Raw genomic sequence first — 20,292 nt, 5'->3', positions numbered from 1 at the left:
AGAGGCTCACTTGCCTATCTATCTCTCCCCTTTCCAGATGGTCCTAAAAAAATTCTTTTTTCCCCCCATTTTTTAGCTGACAGTGCCTGCGGAATCATGGAGGTGATTAGCAAATGTCTTTAGCAAGTAGGTGTTGTATGAAAATGGAACAGTATTAAAATTTGTTTTTGAGAGTATAGCAGCCAAGAATCTTAGAAAGCCTGTAAATGGTAGGAAAAAACCACGGCTCAGGCAGTAACAGGGACATACACCCACAGAGATTATCTAAACTGCAGCACTGCTCAAACTCTGCATAAAGATAAAAGTGAAGCCTTTCATAATCTGCCTTCACCCCTACCTTTGTAGGCTTATTAATCACTATTACCCCTTTCATTCCAGTCAAACTAGTCAACTTAACTGTTCCACTTCCTTTTTTTGGTGCCCTTTCACAGGGCACATGCTGGTCCCCATGCCTGGAATGCACCCCTTCCTCACATCTACCTCTTAGAATTCCTAGCTTCTTTCAAAACTCGACTCAAGTGACTTTTTCTACATGAGGCCTTTCTTGAAAGAACACCTCAGCTGCTAGTGCTCTGCCCCTTCTCCCCAAACTACTTTGTATTTAGTTTGTATGTAAGTTTCATTACATAGAGGTAAGCATTTGTTTCTAAGAACCTAGGATAATACCTGGCACAAAGTAAGTAAAAGCTTGTCAACTGATTGATGATGTGAACTGAAAAAGATTACAAATCAGAACCTCACCTAAATGGCAATCTATGGCAAAACTGGCATGCCTGGAAAACTAAAAATCCAGGTTAATGGTGTTGGCCTCACTGTGGTAAAATTAGAGAATTTTCTTCAGACTTCAAAGTTTTCCAGGAAAGAGAACATGTCTTCATTATGCTGTTGATGGTCATCCAATTGAGACCATTTTTTTCTCATGAATTCCCTCTTCTCCTGTGCTGGATCCTCTGATCCCCATTCACTTCCTTCCTGCAGTCTTTTGATGAGGTGTGGCCCTTCCTTCTTTTCAAGACCAAACCCTCAATTGACCCTCTTATCTTCTCAAGTAGACTGTACTCCCAATAATCCGCCCTCCCTCTCAAAAGCCTTCACTAGACCCTACTCTCTCTCTCTAAAGTTACCAAGAATCTCTTAACTGCCAGATCTGATGGTCTTTTCTTGGTCTTCATTCTTCTCGGCCTCTTTGCTACATTTGACACTGTCTGCCATCCTCTCCTGGATATTCCTGCCTTTCTGGGTTATTGTGACATTACTCTCTCCTGGAAAATTACTTCCTGTATGAAGCATAAAGGTATACTGCAGTAGGAGGTTTCTGCCAGGCAAGTCAGACTATTACTACCACCTTGACCACCACCTCCTTAGAGACAGCTCAGTACCCCAAACCCAAGCACCTTCAGAATAGAAGAAGGTCTGTTCTTCCTGGACCTCCAGTCTTACTTCTGTCCCATCCCGACAGCCATCCAGGGAAGCAACTCCTAGAAATCCCTCCAAGTACTGACTGATTGTCATCTATGGGGAAGCCCAACTAACCTAGATGAATTAGCAAGGAGCCATGAGTGAGAGATAGGAGGCAGTTTGTGCCAGGCAAGTCAAACTATCACTACCAATTCAACCACCACCTCTCCTCAGACCACAATAGAGATACCCTAAGATCCCAAACTCAAAAGTCTTTGTAATGTCTCCCAAAACTATCAGTCCTGATTCCAGGCCATTCTCCATATTAGAGGGAGAAATCCCTGTGAAGAAAGGTCCCATGTTCCCACCTCTACTAACTGATGATATTTGGCACCAATTGGCAGATAAACCCAAGAACTGTGGGAGTGGCAGGATACCCCAGGCCACTGGCCCTGCTTCCAGCCCAACTCTCAGAGCCATCACTCTGGGAAGCAATCCTCATAGAGATATAACCTGACAGCTAACTGCCTTCATGAGTTCTGCAGGTATCGCTACTGAAGACCCAGAAAAGAAAGTTTGCCCCTAAGTTCTTGACACTGTTAAGTGAATCAACATTAGAAAATGATGATTTTATCAGTGAACCTGAAATCAGAGACAATATAGTATCATCTGTTTTGCCTCTGCACCCTAAGGACTATGGGACTTTCCCATCCAATTAACAGCTTAAACTTCCTGTATCATTAGAATTTGAGCTCCTTAAATCAGAAACTTTCTTACTTTTCTATTTGTATCCTCAGTGCTTATTAGCACAGTGCTTTGCACATAGTGTCAATTCAATAAACAATTTTTATTCATTCATTCTTGGTTTCCCTCCTATCTGTCTAACCACTTTGTTTTCTTTGCTGTATCATCATTTGTAAAATTCTCCCAATAGTATAAGTATCCTAAGGCTCTGTCATTGGCTCAGTTTTCTCTATGCACTTTCTTGGTGACTTCATTGTTTCTCATGGGTTTAAAATAACTCGCAGATCTATATGTCCAATCCAAGTCTCTCTCCTAAGCTCCAGTCCCATAGATCCAGTGTCAATGTCGGAGTGGATGTCCCCATGACATCTCAAACTTAATGTGTCCAAAAAAAGAGAAATCATTATCTCTCCCCACTCTGTTTTACCAAACTTCCCATAGCTCTGTTGAGGACACTATCATTCTACTCCTCCAGGTTTATCATCCTTTCTCTATATACTGAATCTTTTGCCAAACACTACTGCTTCTTACTTCCCAACATCTCTTACATCTCATTCCTTCTTTTTAACAAGGCCACCACTTTAGTCCAAATTCTCATTACATCTCTCCTGGACTTTTTAAATTATTTTCTAGTTGGTCTCCCTGATTCAATATCTGTCAATTCCAATCTATCCTTTACACAGCTGCCAAAGTGATTCTTCTTAAATACAGATCTGACCATGTAACTCCTCTACTCAATAAACTTCAGTGGTAGTGGTTTCCCTATTGCTTCTAGGATAAAAATATAAACTCCTTTGTTTGTCTTTTTAAGGTCTCAACAATCTGATCCCAACCTATCTTTACAACTTTATTACATTATTTCTGGTACTACATTTAGAGTCTAAACAAACTGATTTCTTCCACTCCTCACCTGACACTTCATTTTTCTTCCTTATAGTTTTGCACTATTTGTGTCCCATGCTTGTAATGTACACCCACAGCTCAAGAACCACTTTTACAGAAAGTATCTCTTAAGCCACTCCCTCAACCACCAATACTCTCCTTCCCTATCTTCCATTGATTTGTATTTGCTCTCCACACTACTTAGATATATACATTTATCTCCCCTAACAGAATGTACATTCCTTGACAGCAGGAACTGTTTAACTTTTTTTAGTCTTTGTAAGTCCACTGCTTAGTAGAGTTCCTGGCTCTAGTGGGCACTTAAATAAGAGCTTGTCAATTACTGATTAACTGAAGTACAGCATCAGGATACTAACCAATGAAAATGGTTGTGGTGATATGTAGACATGGACACACACAAATTATGTGTAAGTGCATGCTATATGCACATATATACATGTACACATATGTAAATGCATAAATATGCATATATGTATATCTACCTGACATTGAGGAGAACACATTTTTTTTTGCTTTATTAAAAATACGTGGGCAAAATTATACTTGGATCAGGATAAATATTTGGCAAAACGCATCCCACCCCCTTTTGCCCTCTTACTTCTGTTTTACTTCTTCATACATCAATCAGCCATAAGACATTTGTAAGAATGACTAATAAGAACATTGTGAAGAGGTGAATATATGTAGCCAAATCAATGATAATAATAAACAATTGCATTGTTGGACGCATTAAGTCATACAGTTCCTGAAGACTCAATGAGGTTTGAAACCTACAACCTGTTTAACCCAACTTCAACATCTCTAAACCTGTTTCCTCACATGCAAAATTGGATAATCAGATTCCTTATTCCACAGGGTCATTATGAAGTTGAAATAAGACTATTAATGCAAAGCACTTCGCTAAAAGTAAATAACTATAAATATGCTAAGTTATTATTTTATTATTATTGACACAATTCAAAAACATCTTTAAGCATTATAGAAATGAACATTCCTTCTTTAAAATCATTAGGTACCATGCTAACTATATGTTTCTCATTTTTCACTCCCACCCCATTCCCATACCTATATCTGAATCATAAGAATTTACTTTGAAGCAGTAGTTTCTAAATCATTTCACCTTATCTGAGTCAGGAAGCAGATTATTTATTCATCTTACATTTAAGTTCACCAACTTTTCGCTATGGCATGGCTTATTCCTTAACAGTAGCAGTCACTGACCATGGAAAATCATAACGTTCTACCAGCTAGAGTTGAAGAGGATCCCTAAGGGCTTAACTAGTCTAATGCCTTCATTTTACAGGTGAGGAAACTGAGGTCCTAGAAAGGGGAAAGAGCTTGTTAAGTCACACAAGTAGCAAATTGGAAGTGCTGGGATTAAAAATCAAGTTTTTGACTCCTAATCCCAAAGCTTTTCTACCACTCCACACATCCGGTACCCTGTAAAGTAGAGGATTCAAGCATCTATCTGGATACCTCTTTGCATATCAAGTGGGCACTCTACCATCTAAACATATTCTCCATATGGCATGACTGCTATAAAAAAAAGCCAAAGTCTTCCAAAAACTATAGTTAGTAATCTTACATGGAATTAAAAATAGTAATGTAGAACAGAATTAAGAATTATCATGTATTTTAAAAAGTGAACAGGGACTCACATGTTCAGGGTATAAAATAATCATCCTTGCCTCAAATAAATATGGCTTCAGCAAAGCTTTGTTCTTAATAAATATGTAAAATAATACCAGTAATATCAATTTTGTAGCTTTTCAAAGTTATATTAATATCCTCTTTAAATCTTTTTGCAATGACTAAAAACTCTACTGTAAACCTTGAAAATACTGATTATAGGTATTATAGACGTAGCTCAGTTTTCATTCTTTACAAGGGGAGTGATGTAAGAAAGATATTTACCTACCTGATGTTTCCAGCACTTACCCACCCAAGAAGAAACATACTACATATGTAGTTTGTTTATCAATTCTAAAGAATGAACCAATTTGGTTATGGAAATCTCATCATTTACATCAGATCTTATCACATATTTATAAACAGGCAAATTTTGGAAGAGCAAGCAAATTGGAAGAGCAGGCAAATTTTAATTAGTAATCCTCATGGATATTTGTCCAGGTATCCTCAATTGCTGCCTCTTGAAATAAGCAGAATTCAGTTTGGAATTTAATTTCTTCGACAGACATTTCTTGGCCAAATTTATTTTTAGGAATAAGTCCAACTTAATATTAAAACAAATAACTGAATAACAATGATTATTGGAAGTAATTATCAAATTTTTATGAAAGAAGGTGATTTTTTAAGTTGACAATAAATGTCAACTAGTACTTACCAAATGATACTCTATGGTCTTTCAATTGTTGGTCATGTTTCTTGGATAAATTATAGATACTGGTAGCATAGTTCTCTAAAGCTTTTGCATAGTCTTGAATATTGAAAGGAATGATTCTGGAATCTGCAAGTTCATATACTAGTCCTCCTCGTGGCTACAGCAAGTTGTTTCTTAAAGGTAGAGTCATAAAACTGGTCGACCAGCTCAAAAGTCTCATAAATAGTGTGGTAAACTGGGTAGCTACTGAACTTGTCTGTTTTCTAGGGTGGGGGGGGGGAACATAGACATATGTTAAATACTTTAAGTGAAAACAAAATTAAGCAATTGTGAAAAAAATTACATCCATATGTCACTGTAGCCTTCTCCACAGTAAAGTGAAAACATTAAATAATTGAGGCAAACAAAATAAAATAAAACGAAAACAAACAAAAAAAACCTTCCTAACAGTTGGTCCAAAAGTGGAATGGGTAATGGGTTGGTGATGAGTTTCTTCTCCCTAGATAAATTTAAGAAAACACTGTAAAACATCTGAATGGATTTCTTGCTCAGATAACTGGTTGGAGTAAATGGTTGCTTGAGGGTTCTTTACCAACTCTGACATTCTGTGATTCTGTATATTTTTCAATATCCTGGTATATGTTTGTATTTATATTATGCTGCATATACTTCTATATTTACTTATCTCTCTCATTAGAACATAATCTCTTTGTAAGTAGAAATTATTCTATCCTTTGTACTTGTATTTTCAATTCCTGGATCTAATAGTCACTTATTAATATTTGATGACTGATTTTATGAAATCTTAATGCTCTAAAACTCCACAAACCAAATGTACAATAATTTCAAAATGCCTCAGACCTTATTTTACAAACTTTACGGATCACAAAAATTCTGCTTACACAAAATTTTAAATATTTCTCAAGCATTTTTGGTAACTGGTTTCACAAAATAAGTTGTACTTTAATATAATTCACATATAAAATAATTAAGATTTTCAAAATGTTTTCCTCAACCACAAACTGAGATAGACATTACAAATGTGATTATCCTCATACAACAATACTACTAGTAACTAATTCTATGTGGCACTTTAAAATTTGCCAATATCTCATTTGATCCCCCCATCAGGATCAATTAAAGGAACTAGAAATGTTTAGCCTAGAGAAGCTTGAGACGGGAGATGATAGATATCTTCAAGCATTTGAAGGACTGGCTCTTAGAAGAGGGAACAGTTTTATTTTATTTGGTTCCAGATGGCAAAATTAGGATCAATGGGTAGAAATCGCAAAGAAGTCAATTTAGCCTTGATATAAGGGAAATTGTTCTAACAACTAGAGCTGTCTAAAAGTGAAATGGGCCACCTTGGGAAGTAGTGTGTTCCTCCAAACTGGAAGTCTTTAAGCAAAGGACAGATGATTGATCACTTTTTGGGGATACTGTAGAGGAGATTTCTCTTCAGATATAGATTTGACTAATTAGGCTCTGAAATTCCTTCAAACCCTGATAGTAGATAGTAGACAGATAGAAGATTTAGTAGATAGTAGATAGTAGAACTATGTATGCATTGTTTTCCTCACTACTACAGCACTAGCTTATTTCAGATGCAATAATTCACAAGGCATGAAATAACACCTCATAGGCTCTAGAACTTACAGAAGAGTGGAACCAGTAAATCTGTTCACCCAGTATAGGTCATCAAAAGTGGCAGCATTTGCTTAATTGACCTATATACACACAAACACATATACATCTGTATGTATATATATGTATAATGTATGTATACTATAGATAGGTGTTTATATACACGTGTAGGTATATAATTTATTATATATTATTACTCATTTTACTATATATTAAAATATTATTCAGATACATATAAGAATAAAATTCTTACTCTAGATAATAAAATGGCTTACCCTGTTCTTAGTATAACGGGCTCTACCTGAAGCAATTCCCAGCCTCTGAAAATAAGCTTCAAAATCACTCCCAGATCCCAGTTTATTTATTCTATACATAAAAAAAATCAATATAAAGTCAACTTCCCACAATAACTCATAGCCCAAGTCTACCAAAACTCTATTTCTGATAGGAGACAGATGAATATTCTAAAAGAATTTAATTTTTGGATGAAAATAGAACTGTTTTACATTTAATATAATCATGAGAGGTTCAACCTCAGGCAACTCTCTAAAACATTATAGACAATTTGCTAATCTATATCCATGGTAAGAGTTGTCATGCTAGGAGTTTCTGTTACTGATGAAATCACAGGACTAGACGAAAACCACAATTCACAGGTAAGTATTCTTTTCCCCATAAAATGTTAGAGAATTTCAGTCCTGATAAAACTAAACGCATCTTATTTTCATTTTAGTAATACAGCCAATATTGGTGAGTTTTTGTTTTTTACCTTATTAAGAAAGAAAATAGCTGAAGGCAGATTTAGTCACACTACTCAAATCTGCTAGAAAATCCAAATGAAGAAGAGGGAATGAAACTAAACTTTCTGATATAGCTTTTGCAAGCTTAGGAACCTCTTGTCCTACCTGCTGGTCCTAGAAGTGAACACATAATGAAGAAAAATGCCATAAAATGAATAAAGGGAGATAGCTATAGGGAAAAAAAGAAATGAAATATTTCTGAATTGTAGTTAAAGAAATACCAAAATTAATGAGCCATTATCTAGCTTTTATGCTGTTATTACATATCAGGATGAAAATCAGTGATGAATATATATAAAATCATCCTAAAATAAATGGGCAACTTGACATTGGTTTTGCCATATACTCGCTCTCCTACTCAACAGTTTAGATTAGAATCTAGGGCAGAGACAGGGAAAACTAGGGTTAGAGTTGGGTTTTTTTTTGTTTTATTAATGTATTTTGTTATTACATTATAAACATTTACAGATTACTTCCACCTGATAAGATGTATCTTGTAACAAAGTAAAAACAGGTAAAACTAATAATTTAGTGATCTCATCTGAAAGTGCAACCAACATTTCACATATGTAGCACCTCTCACCTCAACACAAAAAAAATTTTTCTCTCCCTCCTAACCCCCATCCCAATAAAAGAAAAAAAGAAAAACGAGTTTCTTGGAAGTTATATTTTTCAGACCATCAAGGAGCAAGTGAAATCCACTGCTCATTTTCTAGTACATACAAGACATATGTTTAAAAAATTTACCTAGGAATATTGTTATCTTCAGGCGAAGGGTCCTTTTTCAACCAGCTTTCATAAAGAGATTTGCTTTCAAAACCATCATCAGGGCTGTCAATCTGGAAAGGTAAAATAGATATTAGGAAATCAGAAGCAAAAGTATAATTAATTGTGCTGCTACAAAAAATGTGTCTATCCTTATATATGCCTACGGGTAGTTAGGTGGCACAGTGGATAGAGTACTGGGCCTGGAGTCAGGAAGACTCATCTTGAATTCAAATCTGGCCTCAGACACTAGCTCTATGATCCTGGGCAAATCGCTTACCTCTGTTTGCCTCAGTTTTCTAATCTGTAAAATGAGCAAGAGAAGGAAATGGCACACCCTTCTAGTATCTTTGCCAAGAAAACCTCAAATGCGGTCACAAACAGTGAAATATGACTGAAAAAATGACTAAACAATAATAAGACATACATATTTACATGTTAAATTGAATTGTTAAAAGTTATTAAGAAATAACATTTTATAAATTAGATTCCATAAATCTTTATGTAAATGTGTCTATTTCTGTATGCATTCCAACTTAATATTGTAAATTAAGGCTCATTTGTAGATAAGTGCCTGTTTGCAAGTATGTAAAAAGTTATCTCCCAGGTGGTGGTTTTTACCATATTATTGTTAAAGATGGAAGTCTTTTTTTTAAAGCATTTTTTAAAAGACTTGCAAAATTTTAAAAATATTTTTGGCATTTTGTCTGTTCTTTAACTAAAAACTTTGGCAAAATTTGTACTTTGGTAACTTTTGCCTAAAAGGATATGAGGCAGTCTTAAGAAGGCTAGACATGATACATGTTAGGGAAGCTTATTTAGTGACTTACAACAATAAGCTCATAGCCAAAGTCCACCAAAACACTATTGCTGACTAGAGATGAAGTTCATTTTCTTAGAGAATGTAATTAATTTTTAGATGAAAACAGAACTATTTGAGTTTAATATAATCACAAGAGGTTTAACCTCTCAGTATCCCAAGAACCCTCTCAGTCTATAAGTTACAGAGAAGTTGCCAATCTCTATCAATGATAACAGTTGCCATGCTGAGAATTTCTTTTACTGATGAAATCACAGGATTAGGCAAAAACCACAATCCAGTTTTCTCAATGACATATTCTGGAATAAACTAAACCCGCACATTTGTTCCTTTGCTGGAGGGAGAAAGAAAAACTGTCTGGACGTGTGGCTATAGGAAATGTTTACCAATATGATGCCTCACCTAATTTTTTTGGTTTTATCAAGAGCCTTCACTCTGGTCCAGACTGACAAGCCTAATTCTGTTCTGACTTTCCCTATCTCTTTGAAATTAGCCAAATTTTACTTTTAAACACAGAACTTTAAAGTGGGAAGGGGATTTAGAGATTACTTGACAAAATCCTCTGAATTTGCAGGGAAGATTCTAAGGCCCAAAGAGATTAAAAGACTTGCCTAATTATTTTGTGAAAGGTAGAACTAGAAGCAAGTCTACTAACTCCTGGGCCTTCCTCTTCTACGACATCACACTTTCAATACACTGTCACCAGTCTTTTACATATTGCGCTGGATGTAAGGGGGTAGGAAAAAACATAATTAATGACAGGAAAAAAAATGGTGCCTAAACTAAGTGAAACAATGCAACGTAATAGTAAGATCCAACAGTCTAGAGCCCTTAGTTCAAGTCCTGACTATCTGTCCACCCATAGGCAGATAACTTTCCTTCTTGGGCCTCAGTTTTATCAGCTGTAAGTAAAGAGCTGGACTAGATAATCTCTAAGATCTCTTCTGACTTTTACTCTCAATGAATCAACGAGTCTATAACTTAGGCTAATGGGGGACACTGAATTACAGATCCCTGAATTACGTTATTTTTTTCCCCTACCTCTCTTACTCCCTTTCACTACTATATGCCTACTCTTTATGGAAACTGTTATGTTCAATTTAAGTACTTTAAGAATATGGTTATCAGTCTTTAGCTTTTAAACTTACGAATTTGAAATCATAAAATTACATAAATTTAGAGGGAAAGGGACCTTAAGAGATCATTTAACCCAACACTGTTATCTTCAGATGAAGAATCAATCTTGAGAGGTGAACTGAATGCTCAAGATGACAGACAGTACCAGAGACCAGGATTCAAACCTAGAGACTCTTGCTCCAAATTCAAAGAACTTTCTGCTAGGACCACAATACATGAGTGCAACCTATTTTGTTTCTTAGTTACATTTAAATATTTAATTTTTTTTTTTACTCTTTAATTGGGTGCTTAGAATGTCAGAAAGAAATTTCCTCCACGGCAAAGTTTTTGAAGGCAACAAACTAAGAGAATAAGCACAAATGTTCTATGAGATGAAGAGGGGCAAAGATTGCCTGATACAGTAGACTTAGCAGATTCTAAACTGTTTTTGGCAAGTCCCATAATCTCCCTGGGCCTGTTTCCTTGTGCAAAATGGATATAAAAAAAGCTCCCTTACCTACTTCAAAAGGTTGTTGTAAATTTCAAATAGGCATGCTGTGAATGTGTCTGAATCACCCTATGCTCTCAAAATGTTGAGAACCTACAGAATTCTTTCCATAGGATTCTCTTTGGAATGTACCTCCCAGAAGTCTCTGCATTAGATCCATGGTGTGTCTTTCAAAATAATTAAATCTCCAAGAACAAGGTATTTGGTAGCTCAAAATTTCACCAAAAAAACTCAAAATTGTTTCAACACCTCAGTTTATAAAGTTACCTTGTAGAACATAAAATTATCCATAATGCCATGAACAAAGAAATAAAAGAAAGGTGAAGTCCTATATCTGTACCCCTCCCCCCCAACTCTGCCCTGCTCTGCCCAGGAAAAAAATAAATAAAACAAGGTCAAGAAAAAAAAAACGAAGAGAGAAGTTGTAATCTGGATGATGAATAGCTTCCTGGTTCAAGAAGCTGACCAAGAGGTCCTAAGGTCACAAAATTTTATCACGAGTTGGAAGGAATTTTAGGCCACCTAATCCAATCTCATTTTATAAATTAAGGAATTAAGAACCTAATGATCTAAGAAGTAAAGCAACTCACCCAAAGTCACACAGGTACCTGAGACAAGGTTGAGATTTTAATTTATATCTTATAACCTTAAGTTATACCACAACCTGTTTTTCCTTCACTTTTTTCTCCCACATTGATAACAAACTCTTCTACCCCAAGAGGCAGAATGAAAGACACAAAATAAGTGAAGCCCATCACATCTTTGGAAATTATATGTGAAAGGAACCTTTCTCATTTACTGAGGAACACATTTATATGTCAACCATTACAATTAATATGAAGTTTCAGTGGCAGTCTTAATGGTCTGGTCCCCTTTTGAAATGAATGCAAATGGAAAAATTAAAAGGTAAAAATCTTTTCAGATGAAAATCTCACAGATATGCAGATACTTTTCAAGCCTGACAACAAAACTATGAAAGATTGCTTCTCAGATAAAGATGACAATAGAGAAAATAATTTCAGAGAACTAGATTAATTTTTTTTTATTTTCCTTATCAAGAAAAATATATAGTAGAAGCAGAGATGAAGCAACAGTGTACAAAATGATGACAGAGAGAGAGAGAGACAGACAGACAGACAGACAGACACTGGTTGTAGTTTCCCAAACAAAGATATTCAGTGACATTTCCCTATAATAAAAGTTTGTGAAAAATGAACTCCAGAGCATGAAGAACAAAATATCCAAATGACAATAAAGTACTTAACTTTAGTTAAAAGAAACATATATTGAGAGTTCATAGCATTATTATGTAAGATTTCTAAACATGTTTATGATATCTAGAACTCTTAAATATTTGAGTCATTAAGTGGACAATCTCACCAAACTAAAAATAATTAAATGGATAACAAATGGAGAGAAACCTGTCATCCTTTCTCCGAAAATTTTTACAGTGGAATGTGTATCATCAGGTCAGGCCTCTTCTGCCATGTGTTCTTGCTAGGGCACATCCCCCTTCTGGGGCTATACCTACCCTGGGCCCCTTTTGTTGACACATTTACCCTGGCACTTTCCAGTAGGTCCCTTAATTTTAAAAAAAAAAAACAACTCAACCAAAGACTTCTGATTAGTCCTCCTAAGCTGCCTTCCCTCTACTGTCACTTCAACATGTTTGGGTGTGAGGGAGTGAAAGTCAGGGTCTGTATCAAAGGGGACTGGACAATGAGGAGTAAGGGCTGGCCACTCAGTGGACTTTAAATGGACAAATGATTGCACTTTCACTCTTCTTCTATTTTGATTAGGTGGCTTTGAACTTGGACAGATGTCTTTTAGATTTCCCAATGGTGGAGAACCCTATATCCCTACCCCCACCCTCTACCCTGCTATGGAAAATGTTTATACATGGTAGCAAGAGCATGTGTTCATCTAGGTGAAACTGATACTGAATTTATCTCTTCTACTCTGTGTTTCTTTCCTTCAACACAAGTGACTGAACCACAATCCCAAGATAGACATTTCCAGTCTTGCCATCTACTTTATGGTCTTGAGATGTGTATCTAGGGTCACTAGGAAATCCAGGTCATTGGCATCAGAAGGTACTCCCTGTAGCTACTATAATGCTTCTTAGAGAAGATGACCAATGCCTGGAGGATAAGGTCTGATGTTACAGTGTAAAGCTCTGGTGCAGATGAAATGTTTGCTTAGCAGTTCCACAAAATATTATATGTTTCAATGTTTTAAGTGTCTACCTCCCATTAAGTTTTAAAAGTCATTGTAAGAGCAATCTGGAATTATAGCTCAAAGAGTTATAAAACTGTACATAGCCTTTGACCCAGCAACATCAATATTAGGTGTGTTTCCCAAGGTGATCAGGGGAAAAGGAAAAGAATCCATATGTTCTAAAATATTTATAGCAACTCTCTTTGTGGTGGCAAAGAACTGGAAAGTGAGGGGATGCCCATCAATTGGGAAATGGCTAAACAAGTTGTGGCATATGATTGTGATGGAATGAATACTACTGTACTGTAAGAAATGATGAGCAGGTTCATTTTAGAAAAACAAGGAAAGACATGAATTAATGAAGTGTGAAATGAGCAGAACCAAGAGAACATTGTAGACGTAATAGCAATGTTGTTTGAAGAATAACTGTGAATGACTAAGCCATAAATCAACTACAAAGGACCTATAAAGAAAGATGTTACCTACCTCTAGAGAAAGGACCAACAGAAGTATACATAGTATGGGTTTACATATCTGTGTCAAATGGTTGCCTTCTCTTGTGCAGGGTGGGGAGGGAAGAAGGGACACTGTTCAGAAATTAAAATGTAACAAAAAATAAATAAAATTAAACAAAAAGTCCTTGTCAATGAGTACTTCGGAGTCTTTTATGTTTTAAGCAACCCTTCTGTGGTTCAGAAAATTGTTCTCCTGTACCTGAGCTACTTCGCATACTAAGTAACTTTCTAGAAGTAATCCTGTTATCCCTTCTGGGGAGATTCTAGACATCAATTAAATCTATGCTTTAAGGACTGTTCCATGAGTTCTACTTTGGTGTGGGGCTACAGTGAACAAGAGACAATGAGAAAAGCTGACCATCCTGCTTAGAGACCAGGCCACACCAGGACTGACCTGACTTCACCTGAGCCAAGGACCAGGGCCTCAGATTCCAGATTAGCTTTCATAGCTAATATGTAGGGGATGCCCTACATGATTTTGGGGGGGGGGATGAGCACTTGGCAGTGTCCCTTGTAATGGAAGGAAGTTTTAAAAATAGCACTAAATGGGATGAAGGGGACTTAGAATGAAGAGTTCTCAGATAAGGTAGAGCCCATTCCCTAGCATCACTCCATGTGAGGCTAGTCCTAGCCAGGCTGGCATTTGACTTGCTTGTCTAGGTTAAATGTAGGGATATACAAAACATAGTATCTGTTTACATGGTCTCTTGTTTACAGGAAACTTAAAACTTAAATAGGGATGTGATTATGATAAATCCCTCTTGCTTATTAGAAATCTAAATGGGTTCAGCATCTACTTGTCCTCCTTCATCATCCCTGCACCTAAACTTATGCTAAACCAGAGATAATGCTTTCTATATTTTTAAAAGGCCAAAGCCTCTTCCCAAATCTCCACTGGTTGCCATTTTTAATAATATCAGGTAAGGATTTGGTGGCTGCCAATTTTGTTTTATATAATGGTAAATAGTAAGCAATTGAGGAACAAATCATTTGTAAAGAGCTGCCTAATATGTGCAACAGAAGTGCTTTTTTCCTTCTCCCAGAAAGAGAGGGGACCAGGGAAGAAACTGTCTACCCGCTTAATAGAAATATAAACTTTGAGCAAAGCCCCTTTAAGAGACAAGGGATGGAGGAAAACTAAAGCTTCTTTTGGGTGCTCTTTAGTCAGGAAACTGAATTGCTTCCATTTGAATTGCCTTAGGAAGATCCTGAAGATCACCTGGCAGGATACAATACCAGACACTGAGATCCTTTTTCGAACTAAACTGCGAAACATTCTAAGTCCAATGCAGACAGCGCAATTCTGATGGGCTTGCCATGTTGTTAGAATGCAAAACAAACATCTGCCAGAAAGACTATTTTATGAAGAACTCACACAGGGCAAGCATTCACAAGATGGTCAGAAGAAGCGATACAAGGACACTCTCAAAGTCTCTCTTAAGAACTTTGGAATTGATCGTGTGACATGGGAGACACTGGCACAGGACTGCTCAGCACAGTGTGCCCTCATCAGAGAAGGGGCTGTGCTCTATGAACAAAGGAGGACCGAAGCAGCTCAAAAGAAACACGAGATGTGCAAATTTAGAGGAACCACCCCAAATGTTCACACGGCCTATTTGTGCCTGATCTGTGATAGAGCATTCTGAGCTAGTATTGGCCTGATCAGCCACAGTCAGACACACTGTAATTTGACTCGAGCATAGTGATGTTATTTTGGTCCTCTTTGAGAATGAAGAACAACCACCAACGAGACTCTCCAGTATGCCCATGAGTCCTTATTCAAGGGGAAGGACTGCTCCTCAGCTTTTCACTCTCATCATCTAGAACAGGGACTTACAAGGTCTTGGAGAAAAAGAACAGAAGGGATAGGAAACTAGAAATCAGATATGCCACTTAACTTTGCCTTCCCCACTTCTTCCTACAGAATGTGAACAAGACTGCTGATCTGACTACCTCTTCCCAGAACAAAAACTAAAATTTTAAAATTTACCAATGTGTTGAATTCTCTGAAAGAGCCTTCTTGTCTTGTTGTACTCATTTTTGGAATCTAGCATCCCAAAGGCAAGTCTCACAACATAGGTGCAACAACAAAACTCCAAAACAAAACAAACAAAAAAGAGAATACAAGACTGTATTCTGTCTAGATTCTGTCCTGCAATAAGAAATTTCAAGCAGAGGTAGAATAAAGTTTACCTCATTAAAAGAAATCTAAGAGGAAGAATACAAAACTAAAGTAATAATTTTATAAAACAATATAATATGCTCAAATATCAAAGGCAGCTCTAATGAACTTTTTCTAAAAACATACTTTTCAACAAAGTACACTAGTAAGAGATAGAAGAAGAAATTCCAGTTAAAATAAATATAGACAACAGAAAATACTCGCGAGTCTACCTGCTAAAACAAACCCATAAACTATATGAACACAATTAACAAAAAAAAAAAACTTTTCACACAAATAAAGTTAGATCGAAATAACTGGAAAAGTAGAAATTGCTCATGGATAGACTAAGCCAATATAATAAAAATGACAATCCTATGTAATTTTACTAATTCAGTGCTATACCAATCAAATTACTGAAAATTTCTTATAAAGCTAGAAAAAATAATAAAATTCATCTGGAAGAACAAAAGGTCAAGAATACCAAGAGAATTAATGAAAAAAAAATGTGAAGGAAGGTGGCTTCTATATTATAAAGTGGTAATCATCTAAACTATCCTGTACACAAGACACAATAATAAATGACCACAGTAATCTAGACTCTGATAAACCCAAAAATTCAGGCTTTTGGGATAAGAACTCACTATTCGACAAAAACTGCTGGGAAAACTAGAAAATAGTACGGCAGAAACTAGGTATAGACCAACATTTTACACCATATACCAAGATAAGATCAAAATGGGTATATTATTTAGAAATACAGGGTAATTCCATAAGCAAATCAGTAGAACAAGGACAAGTTTACCTGTCAGATCTATGGAGAAGGGAAGAATTTATAACTAAATGACAGACAAAGAGCACTATGAGATGTAAAATGGATCACTTTGATTACATTAAATTAGAAAGGCTTTGCAGAAACAAAACTAATGCAGCCAAGATTAGGAAAGCAGAAAACTGGGAAAAACATTTTTACAAGGAAGTGTTTCTGATAAAGGCTTCATTTCTCAAAAATATAGAGAACTGAGTCAAATTTATAAGAACACAAGTCATTCCCCAGTTGATAAATGGTCAAAGGATATGAACAGACAGTTTTCAGACAAAGAAATCAAAGTTCTCTATAGGCATATAAAAATGCCCTAAATCACTACTGATTAGAGAAATGCAAATCAAAACAACTTTGAGGTTGCATCTCCCACCTATCTTTTTTTTTTTTGGTGAGGCAATTGGGGTTAAGTTTGGGGTTAAGTGACTTGTCCAGGGTCACACAGCTAATAAGTATCAAGTGTCTGAGGCCAGATTTGAACTCAGGTCCCCCTGACTCCATGGCCAGTGCTCTATCAACCGTGTCACCTAGCTGCCCACCTACTGGACTGCCTAATATGACAGAAAAGGAAAATGATAGATGTTGGAGAGGATATGGGGAAAACTGGGACACCAATACGCTGCTGATGGAGTCATGAACTAATCCAACCATTCTGGAGAACAATTTGGAACTATGACCAAAGGGCAATCAAACTGCATACCCTTTATCTAGCAATAGATTTGTATTCCAAAGAGATCCTATAACAAGGGGAAAAATTTACTTATCCAAAAATATTTATTGTAGCTCTTTTTACGGTGGAAAAAAATTAAAAACATGCCTATCAGTTAGGGAATAGCTTAATGAGGTGTGGTATATGAATATAATGGTATACTAGTGTGCTATAGGAAATGATAAGCAGGTGGATTTCAGAAAAACCTGGAAAGATTTATATGAACTGATGCAAAGGAAAGTAAGCAGAACCAGGATAACTTTGTACACAGTAACAGGAACACTGTACAATGATCAACTATGAACGACTTAGCTATTCCAAGCAATACAATGATCCAAGGCAATTCCAAAGGACTCATGATGAAAAACGCTATTCACATTCAGAGAAAGAACTGACAGAGTCTCAATGCAGCCTGCAGCATGCCATTTTCACTTTATTATTTGCATGTTTTATTCTTTCGGTTGGTTTCTTCTTTCATGACATGAATAATATGGAAAGATGTGTTATATGATTGCACATATATAACTATATCAAATTGTTAACTTTCTTAGGGATGAGGCAGATGAAGGAGGAAGGGAGAAAATTTGGAACTCAAAAAAAATTTTAAATGAATGTTAAGTTTGTCTTAACATGTAATTGGAAAAATAAAATACTATTAAAAATCCAAATACATATTTCACTAATTAAAAATTTGACATGCAAACAATACCTAAATAGTACCTACTAATACATCATAAATTTTAAATCAGGCATAACAGTATTTTCTTATCTTCTCTTTAGGGCAGCTAGGTGATGCAGTATATAGCATGCTGGCCCTGTAGTCAGGAGGAACTGAATTCAAATTCGTACTCACGACACTTACTATCTGTGTGATTCTAAGCAAATCACTTAACCCTGCTTGCTTCAGTTTCCTCATCCATAAAGCCAGCGGGAGAAGGAAATGGCAAATTATTCCAGTATCCTTGCCAAGAAAACCCCAAATGGGGTCACAAAGAGTCAGATATGACTAATCAACTACACCACCTTATTTCAACAAATAGGCTACCAGTAAATGTACCCTGTTTTGTTTCTTCACTGCTAAAATTGTGAATTGTTAACTCTACCGAGTTTCTACTCCTCTTCAAATTCTTTACATCATAGAAAATCGTGATTGAGCAAACTGTGTTATTCTCCTGTAAAAAACAAAAACAAAAAAACAGGGATGGAGTTTCATAAAAGTTGGGTGATTTTTCAACTAATTTCAAGTTTGTAATTGGGATTTTTTTCCATTTCAGCCTTTAAAGCTGCCATAATAAATAGGCATGATCCTATACACTTTGTGTGATTATTCTGTGACTTTTTCTGAATCACTTATAACCTTCTTGGTTTCCTTTTAAGCTTGTGACTTTTAAGTCTTTCCTGAATTCTTTTAAAAATGTTTTATTGTATTTTGCTGAAATATTTTGTTTTAACTCTCTCCTACCTATGAGTTATTCCTTGTAATGAAAAATAAAAAAGAGGAAAAAAAGGGGTTCAGCAAAACTAACAGGCCTATGACTGTGGATATTCTATCCTCTTGGTAACCAAGCTGATTATTGAAGAAGGATAAGCATTCTGAAAGGCGATTGTAAAGAGGAAGCATATTCCAAGTATGATGGACAATTTCTGTAAAGGTGTAGAGACAGGAGATGGCATGTGGAGTTCGGGAAACTGCTAGTAGTTCAGTTTGGCTGGAAAACAGAGTACATGAGGGAGAGTACTGTGAAACATTTGAAAAGTTACACTAAAGCCATATGTTGATGTCTTTAAATGCCGGCTTGAAGGAGTTAGCATTTTATACTAGAGACAATAGGAAATCATAGAAGACTTTTAAGAAGGGAAGTTAACATGCTCTTAGGATTTAGAAAGATTATGTAGGCAGCTGTGTTGAGAATGGATTGAAGAGAGAAGACAATAGAAGCAGGGAGAGCAAATAAATAACAATTACAGTAGTCCAGCAGAGAGGCAAAGGTGTCAATTGGGATAGTGGCCATGTAAACAAAGAGAAGGGGATAAGTAGAAGAGATACAGGAAAAGCAGAAGTCAAAGACAACACAAGCTGAAAATCCAGATGCCAGGATAGTGGTGTTCACAAAAAATAGAATAGCATTTATAGGAATGAAAAGTTTGAGATGAGGGGAGGAAGATGATAAATTCCATTTTGGCTATGTTGAATTGAGGATGCTAGCAGGACATCTATTTGAAAATGTATAACAGGAAGTGATGCGACCTTGAAACTAAAGTGAGAAACAGAATCTAGATACAGAGATTTGAAGTCATCTGCACAGAGATGATAAACGGATAGATAGCATGCTTGCCCAATCTGCAGTTAGTATAAAAAGTCAGCATCCATGAAGATCTGGATACATGAAGCTCTTGACAGGCTAAAACAGTTAGCTAAATTACAAAAATAAAATTGAATAGCAATGAATGAGAAGTCTTATGCCTGTGTTAAAAATTGATATCACAAGTACAAGATGAGAAGATGTGGTTGTATAATGGGTTTATCTAAAAAAATATTCTGAGTTTTAGTGGATGGCAAGTTCAAAATGAGATGATGTATGATATTCTAGCCAAACAAAAATACTTTTAATGTGACCTTGGACTGTACTGAGAGGTATTATTCTCCAGAAATAAAGAGGTAATAGTTCCACTGCACTTTGACCCCTGGTCAGACTCCAATGGTAGTATTATGTTCAGTAAAGCATGTTACATTTTAGAACGGCACTGATGAGTTAGAGAACACTGAGGAATATAGGTCAGGATTTATGAAGGATCTTGAGTTCGTACCACATAAGGATCAACTGAAG

At 36.1% G+C, this 20,292-nt stretch overlaps 1 protein-coding gene across 1 annotated transcript in view; it reads right to left on the bottom strand.

The window, feature by feature from the left end:
- Positions 1-20,292, bottom strand: part of LOC110218170 (N-acetylated-alpha-linked acidic dipeptidase 2) — a 105,125-nt gene that overhangs the window by 37,912 nt on the left and 46,921 nt on the right. Inside the window, 4 exon segments of the mRNA XM_021000744.2 lie at positions 5,390-5,541; positions 5,543-5,649; positions 7,306-7,396; positions 8,578-8,669. Coding sequence (XP_020856403.1) covers positions 5,390-5,541; positions 5,543-5,649; positions 7,306-7,396; positions 8,578-8,669 — 442 coding nt within the window.

Source organism: Phascolarctos cinereus, unplaced genomic scaffold (assembly GCF_003287225.1).
Source record: "Phascolarctos cinereus isolate Bilbo 61053 unplaced genomic scaffold, phaCin_HiC Scaffold_726;HRSCAF=1367, whole genome shotgun sequence".
NCBI classification, from domain to species: Eukaryota; Metazoa; Chordata; class Mammalia; order Diprotodontia; family Phascolarctidae; genus Phascolarctos; species Phascolarctos cinereus.
The sequence above is the reverse complement of the archived record's forward strand: the minus strand, read 5'-3'. Positions and strand labels throughout refer to the sequence as shown.